The sequence below is a fragment of the Myxine glutinosa genome, chromosome 7, assembly GCF_964187855.1.
Source record: "Myxine glutinosa chromosome 7, kmMyxGlut1.1, whole genome shotgun sequence".
In the NCBI taxonomy this organism is placed as follows: domain Eukaryota; kingdom Metazoa; phylum Chordata; class Myxini; order Myxiniformes; family Myxinidae; genus Myxine; species Myxine glutinosa.
Window position 1 is genome coordinate 118,881,171 of NC_136267.1, and position 14,159 is coordinate 118,895,329.

The following is a 14,159-nucleotide window of genomic DNA, read 5'->3' on the forward strand; positions in this document are numbered from 1 at the left end:
AACAAATCATGGAATCACGCGACAATATTAAACACATATTACAACAGTGTTTAACGGTCATGATATTGATGCATGTAAAGACAGGAGAAACCATGCTATTTATTGGTTGAAAAAGTCAGGTAATTATGTAACCAACTGGTTTTTTTTGCACTTTGTGCTGATCCGTTCTGTGTTAGCTCTTCCAAGAGCCTCAACTCTGCATACCAAAAAAAAAAAAAATACAGACATCATTGTAGAGGTTATCTTGTTCACGAGAAATGATTACCACATAAGCATTGCCCATACACAGCATTTATTACACATAGCATTGAAAATATATCAAGGTATTGACATGTGGTTCAGGCTTCCGACATGCTCAGTGCATCACAGAGCTTGGTTCTGCACATTGCAGTCATCATGTAACACCGCCCTCCTCTCCTCTTGGAAAATACTTAATACACAGAATGCCTGCAAGAAGACCATTTGGTGGTCAAAACGTCAGACCGGGCCCTGCCTTGTTGTGTGCAAGTTGGTGGTATTATTCATATACAGCAATCCCAACCAAAATCCCCAGTTCAGTTTTACATCTGCCGTTGATATTGAAAAGTTCCGAACTTGCTCGTGAAGACGAGGAATTACTGAATTTTATCAAGAACTGTGTGAGACCATGAAACAAAGACATCACAAATATATAAAAATATAAATGTTTGCACTGCAAACTTACACCTGGCTACTCTGAGAAACATCTGTACAAATGATGGAAGTAAACACATCTTCCAACTAGAACGGTACTCAGTAGAGAGCATACCTCCGCCTGGTTGGCCATGTCACTCAATGGTGAAGAATCACTTAACAAATTATACTAGCTGGATCCAGATCCGGATCTTCACCGAAATTGAATCGATTCTTCCTTGTCACACACACAACCTGTCCAACAAGTTTCGTCCAAATTCTTCCACAACTTTTTGAGATATCCTGCTATGCATCGTTTTTGGCCCTATCTCCCTATGGTGAAGAATCACCTAAAAAATTCTAGTAGCCGGATCCGAATCCGGATGTTCACCAAAATCTAATCATTTCGTCCTTGTCACATATGCTACATCTTTGCCAAATTTCGTCCGAATCCGTCCACAACCTTTTTGAGATATTTTGTTCACAAATGGACAAACAAACAGACAGAGGGGTGAAAACATAACCTCCATCCACCTTTGGTGGCGGAGGTAAAAATAGTAATTCCACATGGATTAATAAAGAATCCAAAGGCGTCATTTACTACTCGATTGCATGCAACATGAGCGCACACGCACATACACAGTTTAATGAGGCAATGGGTATCAGAGAAACTGGGATCTATACGAGAAAACAATCGGTCCTCTATGTGATCACGATGCATACCTATCCACAAGGGTCTAGGGCTCAGGCCATGAAAACGCAGCATAGTCACTGCTGTGATAGCAATAGCTGAATAACTGTGCCCATCCTATGGTCAAAATATAAATTTTTCCAAATAAATTGCATGTTTTAAAAATGGCATATACAAGCAAACCATGTTATGCAATAAACTAGTTATTGTGGGAAATATGGTAGTTTTTACAGGACGGAAGAAATGGTTCAGGAGATACAACACAAGGAAATATGGTAATACTTCTCGAAGCAATAGAAAAAAAATACATAAAAGTACAGGGAAGGCGCACACAAACAACAAAGAACAATTATGCATTATAAAATAACCTTTTTCGCATCTTTTACTTCACTCTACATACTTATTGACACTCATGGATAGACATGCAAGATGTTTGTGAAGTACAACATGCTGTCCTTCGATTACACCCGGCAGCGAAGTGATGGGTACGCACACCTAGTACTTAATATTTGCAATAGAGAAGAGTCTGCGTTTGCTTGTTTGTTTGAAATATTAGGCACTTATGTTTGAAATATCAGCATGTCCTCTTTCACATAAAGGCACTCTGTGAGTTAATTACCTCCGCCACCGAAGGTGGATGAAGGTTATGTTTTCATCCCTGTCTGTTTGTCTGTCTGTCTGTGACCAGGATATCTAAAAAAAGTTGTGGGTGGATTCAGGCAAAATTTGGAGGAGAGGTTGGGAATGTGAGGATGATGAAATGAGTAGATTTTGGTGAAGATCGAGATCCGGATTTGGATCCGAGAATATTTTAAGTGATTCTTCACCATTCAGTGATCGGGCCAAAAAACGATATATAGCCCAATATCTCAAAACGTTATTGACGACGTTTGACAAAACGTAGTGGATGAGTTGGGTAAGTGACAAGAACAAGCCAATTAGATTTTGGGTACGGTCCAGATCCAGATCTTACCTATCAGTGGAATACAAAACGTAAACTGTTCAGCCTGGCGGAGGTTTGCTCTCCACCGAGTGCCGTTCTAGTTAATGTTAGTCTGCCTTCTATTGTTCATTATTTTGCTCGAGTTAGTGGATTCCGTGAGTTTAGGCATGGTCGCAACCCAGAGTGACAAAAGCACATTATAATCACCTGTTCACACTTAGCACTAAATGCATGTTCAAGATATCCCAATCATTATGAATGGCATGTGAACAGCACATAATTTCAACAATGACATGTGGCACAAATGAAGGGAACCCTAATGTTGTGCAGCCACTCAACTACAGGACCTGTTCCACTGCTACTTGGTGGATCGTCATCAACAGTGTTGATGTCAAAGTTACAATGTCAATAACAGTGTCGAAGTAGAAATAACCACATCATGTTGAAGTTACAAGAATCCATTGCAATATATACATATAAATATACATATAAATATACATACATCCATATCTATATATATATATATGTTTTTTTGCAATGCAATCCTTGGCATGATAACCGATAACCACACTACCGCTGATAAGTCCAACTCAAATCTGCTAATGTGACATTGCAGGTGCGATGTACTGGGAGAAAGGCTCTTCAGGAACAGTTTGGAAATTTTCATCATCTTCCATGGGAACAGGGTGGAATCTCATAGAGTCTCTTTCAAAGTGCACCTCACATGGCGATGCATGAACCTCTACCACGTCATCACTCTCCGACATCTCTGAAGGTACCCGTCTGTACTCCAAAGCATTTTCAATGCAGATGGGTACTGGTTCAACAGAGAGCTCGATCTGTGTCTGGTCAGGGTTTTCAGAAGGTTGTCGCTCAATGGGAGAAAATACTTCCTCGACAGGGAAAGTTGTGTCACCATTGATGCTCGACCGGTCAGGGCTTTCTGTGGGTCGTCGGTACATCATGGACACTAGAGTACACAGCTCTTGGCAACCTGAGGGTGGAGATGGAAGGAAGATTATCAAATTAAATGATGGAAGAAGAGACGGGGAAAAATAAACATGAATGCAGGTTAAAAACAAAAAAAATTAAACAAATAATCACAACCTTCAAGTACCGGTACTGTAATCACAATAACATTTAAGCAGGACAAGTAGAATATAATTGGTTGCCTTTCACATCAGAAAGCCATTCACATGAACCATTCGAACCACCTGGTAAATTTATTTGGAGTGCAGAAGCTGCTACTGAGTCCACCACACTCTGAGATAGCACACGGTATAAACAGGTGCAAAGGGGCACCCAAGAAGACCGGATCAGTTTCTATCAACAGGACAGGCAGGAATTTGGCCAGGGTGAGTGCAATACTACCTCCTTCTTTGTGAAGGACACCTTGGGATGTTGAACATCCACCAATTGATGCTGACACACAGGACACCCAGTTTAACGTCCATCAGAGGGATGCAGTCATATTGATGTATTGTTCTGTCTGTGATGGTGAGGGATTAAGGTGAAGCAGGTAGAGATTCCTTGGTCGGTTAGCCTAAGAGGTTAGAGCCTAAGCTATCCTGTCAGCCCGAAGGAGGTTATGTAGATATTACATAATGATGCAGTTATGGAAGAATGTTGACTGACACCCATTCTTCTGTACTTCCTTCCCCTATCAACTCGCATATCCTTTTCTTCCACCCTACCCCCTTATCTCTGCAAACGGCACACACTCTCTCTTTTACTCTCTATCCCACCCTTGCAAGTCTACCAACATTTCCACCCCACCGACCCCCACAAACATTTTTTTGTCCATGCTATTACTCCTGCTCCTCTTTTTTTTTCTTTGTGGGCATAATAAATAGACAGCCATGACAACACATCAAACTATAAGGGCACTAGGTAGAGTTCATACCTCCACCAGGCTGAACAGGTTACATTTTGTACACACTGATAGGCCATATCTGGATCCGGAACCAAACCAAAATCAAACCGGCTTGTTCTTGTCACCTTATCCACAAGGTTTAGTCATAACTCGTCCACAACTTTTTTGAAATATCGTGATGTATGTATGTATGTATGTATGTATGTATGTATGTATATATATATATATATATATATATATATATATATATATATATATATATAAATGAATGATCGTTTTAAGGCCATTTTTTCACCGCTAGGGCAGGGGTTAGCCTTGCGGGCCCCATGACAATCATGGTTCCCTGTTTGAGGCAATGTTTTTATGGCCGGATGCCCTTCCTGACGCCAACCCTTGGTCACGCTCTTCCGATGCGCAGGGATACAGTGTGCCTATTCTGAATCGGGGTACACCCCATGATCATTCATCCCAGCAAGCTGGTACTCAATTTGCCGACCTCGGAAGGATGACAGGCTGAGTCAACCCCCCTGGCGTTAATTCAGCGATCGACCGGGATTCGAACCCAGGATCCTAGGATCCCAAGCCGGCACCCTAACCAATAAGCCAACGCCAGGACATGTATGTATATATATATACACACACACACACACACACACACACACACACACACACACACACACACACACACACACACACACACACACACACACACACACACACACACACACACACACACACACACACACACACGGCCGAAAATATTGGCACTCTTGCACTTTTTTGAAATAAAGCACCATTTCTTCGAGAAAATTGTTGAAATTAAAATATATTTTGGTACGCACATATGTATTTCTTTGTTTTGCAGTGGAACAAAGCAAAAAAACGCTGAAAAAATACAAAATCTTAGCCGATTCCACACAGAAATCCTAAAATGGTCTGGACAACAATATTGACACCTTTTAGAAGTTGTTAGAAATAATTAGATTTCAAGAAGGTGATTTTCCTTTACTTTGGAATTGAACTTGCCTGTGGTGAGTTGCAGGTGCCTGGAATATAAAAACCATTCATTCAACCAGTTTGAATGGAGAAAAGGAGTCATTCTGCTGTTTTGTATCACTGTGTGTGTCGGGGTAAAAATGGATAATTGTCATCTCAGGACCAATCAGAGACAGCCATGACCAGGAGCACGATGGGTAAATGCATCATGTGACCAAGTTGAGTGAGGCCAGTGGTAATATGCTTGCTTGTATGGGGTTGGGCGAGAGCCATTTCACAATTGCTGGGCAGAACTGCTTCTTTGTGCTGAGCTGGCAAAAACGTGTTATACATGTGGTTTGACCTTGTGCAAAAATGTGAAGCAAAGTTGTTCGTTACATCAGCATTCCTGTTTTTTAATCTTCTGCTCCAGTTTGCACTTTTGCCAGTTTGCACTTATATTGAATGCCATCTTGAGTGGAATGAAGAGATCTGCTTGCCTTGTGTCAAACATTTCTCTCCATATGTACGTAATTAATAAATGGTCCTTTGTCAACAAAGTGAAAGTTGTCTGTTATTTTTGAGACAGGACAACAACTCCTGCAGGTCTCACTGGTTGGAGGGCAGAGCGGGGTCACCACCGAGCTGACGGCAACCACCTGGTCGGCCCAATAACTAAGGTGAGCTCTTTCTCTGTTAGTAAGTAGGTGTTTTGCCGTCACTGGGTGGCCTGCTCCGCTCTTGCCCAAAGACTAAGAATGAGAATGAGCCCGAACAAAAGGTAATCATAACGGATAAAAGACAAAATATGTCTCCGCAATACCATGTGGAGGGAGGATACCAGCTCTAGAAACCACCCCACGGAGTGATAACCAAGGTTGGGGTTGAACCAGGGGTCACGAATAGGGTGGCTCAAATAGCCGGTTTGAAAGAGCAACCTGAATACCCTCAGGTCACTGAACAAGGGGCAAAGACATCCCGGGTGGATGGGGAATTAGAAGTTCCACAAATTGGCTTAACGTCCAAAACTGGCCAGTTCCAAATACATTTTAAAAAGAGGATCCACTAAAAAAAACCAAAAAAAAAACCTAGGTAGTGGTTGGTGTTGTTAAAATCGATTATATTTAGATTGGATTTTCATTAAGATGTGGATTTCGGTTTAAGTGTTTGTAAAATGTCTGGTTGGTTTCAATAATGTTCATGTTGGCCATCAGGGTAATGGTGTTGAAGAAATAGTTTGTATACGAGTTGTTGTATACCTATTGCTGTTCATGTTTGGGAGATAAAGATTGGTCTGACGTTGTCTGTTGATTGGAAACACGACGTCTACTTTCAACTTGTGTCTGTGAATTGTGGAGCTTCGATGGTCAAATGCTCTCTGAATGAGTGTTGGTTCTTGAATATTTGATAAGTTGTGGAAAGTGAGAAGTTGAGTTGTGGTTGAGAAGCTGATTGGTTCTTCATGGGATTGTTGAAGCACGGCATTGTTGCACTGTTTTAAAATGGCAGGCAAGTGGGTGCCTGTGCTGGTATGGTAGCATAACATTAGTCGTCCACAACTTTTTGAAATATCATGCTGTGTATCGTTTTTGGCCCTATCTCTCAATGGTGAAGAATCACATGAAATATTCTCGGATCCAGATCCGGATCTTCACCAAAATGGAATCATTTCATCTGTGCCATATATCCAACCTCTTCAGCAAATGTCATCCAAATCCATCCACACCTTTTTGAGATATCTTGTTCACAGTCAAACAAATAAACAGACAGGCAAGAATGTGTCAGACGGTAGCCTGACAGGTATGACGAATATCGAGAGAACCTTGCCCTTTGAAAATGGTCATTTTGACAATATATTTCCCACCAGTGGCTCAGGAACGATTTCTATCACTGAAAATCTGTAATTCCCTGATGCCATATGACAACTGTCACATTTTATGCAAATTAAGTCACCGTGACCTTGACCTTCGATCGACACAGCCCCAAAACATACTGTTGCTAGGAATGTCTATGTTCAGTGAGGGTTGGAAATTTGACACCTGTATCTTGAAGCTTTTCCGAGTTATTGTCTTTTTGACCCTAAAAAACACCGATACCTTAACATGGGTGACTTGTTTGCCATGGAAACGACGTTATACGTCAACTGATTGCCGCCATTTTGGAAACGCATCATCTGGCCCCCAGCCCCTTGAGAAATATTGCGTTAATAACGATTGGATTATCAAATCTGCTCGGAATTTGTCGGTCATGTTTTTCAACTCGTTTGTGTCAAGTTTGATGTCACGTAGCGCAAACACTTTTGGTCACATTTGTTTTATGCAAATGACATCACTGTCACCTTGACCTTTGACATATAGTTAATTAAATTGATATATGTGGGAAAATTACATGCCCAGACCAGGAATCGAACACAGGTCCTGTGGAAAAGCACACCAGTGCTCTGCCATCTGAGCTATCTGGGCGACTCGAACTGAGCATGCACTTTTCCCACACATTTTATAGCCACTCTCTTTCCGTCAATACTTCTGGGACACTCGCTGCCAACCACAGGAGCACCTATTGGCCTGAACACGAACGAGAGGGTCTTCCTCCAATGGGGGGACGACGACGACAAATCCTTGCCCTTTATTATAAACACCAATGGGGGCATAGTGAAGAAATTAGATTAATGAACAGGATTATAGACAATTAAATTGATATATGTGGGAAAATTACATGCCCAGACCAGGAATCAAACAGAGGTCTTTACCGTTACCGTTGGAACAAACAAGTCGTTACCTCACCTCCAGCATGCAGAGAATCTTCTGGATAAACATCCTCCAAAGCCGACTTGAAGTCTTCGCTGATTGCTGGGGAAACAGTCTCCACTTGGGGTGCTATGCAGCTCTTGGCACACGCATCGTCAAGCGTTTTTGATCCGCTCTCTGCAACAATCATAAAAGTATCTCCAGGTAATGACCTCAGCTCTCCTGGTTTTTCTCCAACAAGGAGGTATTCCTCATTACTTTGCAGGCAGTTTGCACATCGATCCTCTGGACAAGGTCCATATTCCTGAACGTCGTGGTGCACCACCAAGGAAGTGCTCGTTCGTTTACCAGTGCATCCTTCACAGAGCAGCTGTTTTTCACATTTACCAATGCACGTCTTGCACGTCTCCGATATGGTCTTCACATTGTTTATTCCCTATGAAAAGATGATTCATAGTGGTCATTTTGGAATACCACTTAAGGTTAAATAAAAATTTATAAAAATAGAAGAACAGACAAGCAAACAATCAACCACAACATCAGAATATTGCTTGGAGATAGATTACATTTGCCTAAGGTTTCCTTTTTTTAATTAAAATGTTGGCAACGGAAGACAACTTACGTTTATGATGCACAACAAAAAGTGTTACTCGTAATAAAATGTGTCACCATGGAACACAAAAATGAAAAAAATGCGCCTCAGAGGTAAAACGACACAAGAAGTGGTATCAAATTACCTTTGGCCCAACTCTTCTAAATTTCACGCAGAAGCCTGAAAACACATGAAGAAAGGCAGAGTTAGCACGCCAACTTCCAGAATTCTAAATAATGTCCAGTAAGTTAACCAAGAGAGGTTGAAGAAGAGTTGTGCAATTAATCAGGTAGAAACTCCCCTCTAACTGTGTCGTATGGCATCACAATAGCAAAATAGAGCAGGTTTAGGCCTTAACGTAGAATGTAAAAATCGTCTTAAACGTCAAGGTTAGTTTGAGCGTCAGCAGACTGGTAGAACATAAGATGGAATCATCGGAATAATGATGGAAGAGTGCTATCCGCTATGAGAAGCAATAAGAAGTTAATACTTCTGCCGATAACCCTTCGCCTAAGCAAAGAAAAAAAAAGAAAACACATATTTTGCTCCGATGAAGGGAAAACGTATCCCCCTTGGGGTTGTTATTTTGCTGCAACGCATCCTCGTTTGAGTTTTTAATCAGGGATTTTATAGTTACAAGGAAGACATTGTTTGGGCCGACAGGATGACTGAGAGGTGCGCAATAGGCTCGAAGCTGTCCAGCCTGGGTTTGATTCCCGACCAAGTCACAAGCTGTCAGAGCCGTGTTTCGCAGGCGGTGTGATTCATCAATGTGTGTGCCATCCCTTGGATTGACGTTAAACGGGCGTACATTCTGCGAGCATTCGTTGGTGGACACGAAAATCCGCTGGCGTCCAACGCGAAGAGTAGGAGAGCTATCGCCGGAACCATGGCCAAATTACAAACTCCAACCCCAACTAGTCGAACGATTCTCCTGGCCAACCCACAAGAAAGGTGGGATAATGGTGGCCATTAAAGAAGGAGAAGGAGAAGGAAGACATCGTTTGTATAATCAGGCATTGCATTGCGAGCTGCTCCTGTTTATCCTCCCACTTAGTTCAGCCTATTCTATTCGACCATGTGAGTCACCTAATTGTTACCGTTTGGGGACCATAGTGCGCGAGGAGGGGTGTAGTTTCGTAATCACTTCTTCAAAGTTGTAATGAACCCCTCATGGACCAGCTCAAACCGCATCATGTGACACTAATTATGTGGCACAAGATAAAATGTCATTGTATAAATCGGTGAAGAGATGCACTACGCCTCAATAGGAATGGGAGAGAACTACGTACTTGAGATGCTCTTGTGTTTCCAGCATGTGATAATGCTCAAAAGGAGAAGCACAAACAATACTGGAATGATCATGATGACTGGATTTATTTCGATTCCAGACCCTGCATGAGAAATACAAACAAGCACAACTCAAATAAAATGTCAGACGTGAAAGAAGAGAATAAGCAATGAAAAAAGAAAATCGCGAAAGACAGAGATGGAAGACATCAAATGCTGGAAGTTCATGATTACCTGGCTGTGTGGAACGTAATACACTCTTCAGAGACTTAGTAATCGTTTTGTTAAGCGGTTCAACAAACGTCGTTGGCAAAGAAGTTGTCAACACCACTGATGGAGGAGTTTTCTCATCAACATCATTGATGGAGCATTCTGTGTCCTTTCCAGCTGTTCCATTACGAAGATGCTTCTTACCCAAGGTAGCACAACTGAAGCAAAATAGATTTATAGTTTAATTAAAAGATATCCATCATGTTTGGTGCAATATTAATGAAAGGCATACTGATGTGTGTGTGTGTGTGTGTGTGTGTGTGTGTGTGTGTGTGTGTGTGTGTGTGTGTGTGTGTGTGTGTATATATATATATATGTGTGTATATATATATATATGTGTGTATATATATATGTGTGTGTGTGTGTGTGTGTGTATATATATATATATGTGTGTGTATATATATGTGTGTGTGTGTATGTATATGTGTGTGTGTGTATGTATATGTGTGTGTGTGTATGTATATGTGTGTGACGATTAAATGTTTAAATTAAATTTAAATTTAAATTTAATGATTAAATAATTAAATGTGTGACGTTTAAAAGACAAAATGACGATTAAACTACAATCTACATAAATATCGAGCGAATAAGACATTTGCCAATTATTATTACTGTTACTTTTGTTAGATTCCCAGTGTGTACCCAGGTTCGAATAGGTACACCGTATCCCTGTGTGTCATAAGAGGCGACGAAGAGGGTTGGCGTCAGGAAGGGCATCCGGCTATAAAACATTGCCTCAAAAAGAGAACCATGACAATTACAACTACATATGGGCAGGGTACAGCCCGAAATGGAGATCGGTTTCTGAGGTTTGGGACATGGAATGTAGGGACAATGACAGGGAGATCAGGAGAAGTGGTGGAAGTATTGGTCAGAAGAAGAGTGGACATATGTTGTGTGCAAGAGACGAGATGGAAGGGAAGTGGTGTGAGAATGGTGAAGGTTAGGCAGGGACAGAAATACAAGTGTGTGTGGCAAGGGTGCCCGGAGGGCGTGAATGGTGTTGGTGTCCTGTTTTCTAAGGAGTTTGTAGACAATGTGGTGAGTGTGATTAGAGTGAGGGATATGTTGATGATGGTGAAAATGATGATTGGAAAGCTCTTGGTGAACGTCATCTCGGGATATGCTCCGCAGGTTGGTCGGAGCGATGAAGAGAAGGACAAGTTATGGTGTGCGATAGAGAAGCTGATGGAAAACGTGAAAGATGAGGAAGTTGTTGTGGTAGGAGGAGACCTAAATGGACATGTGGGAAGGAGTATGGACGGTTTTGAGGGAGTTCATGGGGGTTACGGATATGGTGTGAGAAATGGAGAAGGTGAAAGGATTTTGGAGTTTGCTGATGGAGCTGATTTGTTGATTTGTAATATTCAGTTCCAGAAAGGGGATAATAAAAGCTTGTTACATACACATCAGGTGGGTCGACGACAACCTGCTCACCTGCTCAACCTGCTCAACATTCACCTGCTCACCTTCACTCTTTCATTCCTCTTTTCTCCCGCCTCTGGAACAAACTCCCTCACTCTCTTCAATCCCACTCCACCCTCCAGGTCTTTAAAACAGCTGTTCACCACCATCTCTTATCCTCCCCCACCCAAAACCTTGATCTTTTCTACCCCCGCTAATTTCGGTCCCCTTGTGTTTTATACCTCTCCCCCCCCCCCCCCCCCCTCCCCTTCCCACGCCTCCTGCCCCCAAGCCCTCTCCCTCCCACACTTCTCCCTGCTCTCAAATGTTGTGGTTGTGTGCTTCCCCTTCTCTCCCCATCTTGTCTTCCGCTCCCTCTTTTTGTATATTTTGTTTGTCTGGTTGATTTGTTTGTGAAATAAATGTTAGCTCTTTCACGAGCCTCGATTCAGTATACAAAACAAAACAAAAAAAAAACAAAAAAAAAAACGTTCACAACCTGATTGTGCATAGGCGAGATTGGGGGCACCTCTGGGACACAAAGGTGATCCCAGGGGAGGAGGCTGTTTCACAGCACCACTTGGTTGTCTACGACATAAGGGTGAAAGGTGCGAGGAGAGCTCGGCGGGTGAAGTACCAACCGAGAATGAAGGTGTGGAGGTTGAAAGAGGTGACAGTAAGGGAGGCATTAAAAGAGAGGCTAAGTCGGGTAGAGGATGATGTGGTTGAGCTTGAACGTGGTTGGATGTCAATGAAAGATAGTCTGTTGGGAGCCATTGGTGAGGTATGTGGATGGACAAAAGGACCACCGAGGCACTCGGAAACATGGTGGTGGGATGATGAAGTTGGAAAGAGGATTGACGAGAAGAGGAAGAAGTTCAAGGAGTGGCAGAAGGCGAAGGGTACGGGAGCAGAAAAAGCAGAGCATGAAAGTTATAAGGCAGCCAAGAAGGCTGCAAAGAAAGACGTAGCAAAAGCGCAGGAGGCACGTAGGAAAATGTTCGGAGAACGCTTGGATTCGGAAGAGGGTCAGAGAGCAGTATTCAGGATTGCAAAGCAGATAGCGAAAGAGAGGTGTGATGTGATGGGGGTGAGTTGCTTGAAGGATGAAGTGGGACAAATCGTTGTGGGCCCAGATGGAATTAAAGGAAGATGGAAAAGATATATGGAAATGCTGTTGAATACAGAGAATGAATGGGATGGCAACATAGAGAGTAACCCAGTTTTAGGACCGGCAGAGAAGATAACTGAGAAGGACGTTGAGTCGATAAAAGCAATGAAGAGTAGAAAAGCGGGAGGGCTGACGGGAGTTGTGGGAGATATGTTGAAGGCAGCAGGAAGTTGGGGTGTGAAGAGAATGACAGAGATCTGTAATCTGGTGGTGAAAGAAGGCCGCATTCCAGTGGATTGGGAACTGAATACCCTCGTCCCTCTATACAAGGGGAAAGGTGACCCTCTGGAGTGTGGCTCGTACCGAGCGATAAAGTTATTGGAGCATGGAATGAAGGTATTGGAAAGGGTGTTGGAGAGGAGGATAAGGAAGAAGGTGAAGATCGATGAAATGCAGTTTGGATTTATGCCAGGAAGAGGAACGACAGACGCGCTCTTTATTGTGAGGCAGTTGCAGGAGAAGTACATGGAGAAGTGGAAGAAGTTGTTTCTTGGGTTTGTTGATCTGGAGAAAGCATTCGATAGGGTTCCACGCGAAGTATTGACATGGGCATTGAGGAAGTTAGAAGTGGAGGAATGGTTGATCAGAGTAGTGATGGCAATGTACAAAAGAGCGCGCACAGCTGTAAGGACGAAGGACGGGAACAGTGGTGAGTTTGAGGTGAAGGTGGGAGTGCATCAGGGGTCGGTACTGAGTCCACTACTATTTGTAGCTGTGATGGAGGTGCTGGCTCAGAACGTAAAGGAGGGTTTACCGTGGGAGTTGTTGTATGCAGATGATCTGGTGTTGATTGCGGAAAGTATGGATGGACTGAAGGAAAACAAGTGGAAGGAGGAAGGAATGTATGGAGACAAAAGGTCTGAAGGTGAATATCCGGAAGACGAAGGTGATGGCAAGTGGTAAAGCATGTGGTGAGGTGGAAAGAACTGGGAAGTGGCCATGTGCTGTGTGCAGGAAGGGTGTCGGAGTGAACTCCATTCAATGTACAATGTGCGCTGAGTGGGTTCATTAAAAATGTCGTGGTCTGAGAGGGTCATTAACCAGTGTGGCAGCTACATTCAAATGTAAGGTGTGCACAGAAGGAGTTGCAGATGGAGGAAATGTTGAGTTGGATCTTGGAGACGGCGTGAAGCTGGAAGGTGTGAAAACATTTTGCTACCTCGGAGACATGCTGAATGGAGAAGGTGGATCAGACTCGGCAACGGTTGCGAGAGTGAGATGTGCATGGAAGAAGTTTCGGGAACCGAGTGGCATGCTGATGAGGAGGGGAGTGTCGTTGAAGCTGAAGGGAAAGGTGAATGCTGCATGTGTGAGTAGTGTTATGATTTATGGGAGCGAGACATGGGTCATGAACGTAGAGCAGCAACGAAGGCTGGAAAGGGTGGAAATGCGAATGGTTCAGTGGATGTGCGGAGTATCGTTGAGAGAGAGGAAGACAAATGATGAATTGCGAAAGATGATGGGAATAGAGCCTGTGATTGATGCTGTGAAGAGGAACAGGTTGAGATGGTTTGGTCATGTGTTGAGGAAGGATGAAAGTGACTGGTTGAGA

General features: G+C 42.9%; 1 protein-coding gene across 1 annotated transcript in view; it reads right to left on the reverse strand.

Annotated features, from left to right (window-relative positions):
* Positions 1-1,271: 1,271 nt before the first annotated feature.
* LOC137431505 (uncharacterized) overlaps positions 1,272-14,159 on the reverse strand; it is a 43,535-nt gene continuing 30,647 nt past the window's right edge. The window contains exons 6-10 of the mRNA XM_068122879.2: positions 9,997-10,190; positions 9,765-9,866; positions 8,618-8,652; positions 7,917-8,316; positions 1,272-3,279 (exon numbers count right to left, since the gene is read on the reverse strand). Of these exons, the coding sequence (XP_067978980.2) occupies positions 2,885-3,279; positions 7,917-8,316; positions 8,618-8,652; positions 9,765-9,866; positions 9,997-10,190 (1,126 nt within the window). The 3' untranslated portion in view covers positions 1,272-2,884. The remainder of the gene's footprint in view (positions 3,280-7,916; positions 8,317-8,617; positions 8,653-9,764; positions 9,867-9,996; positions 10,191-14,159) is intronic.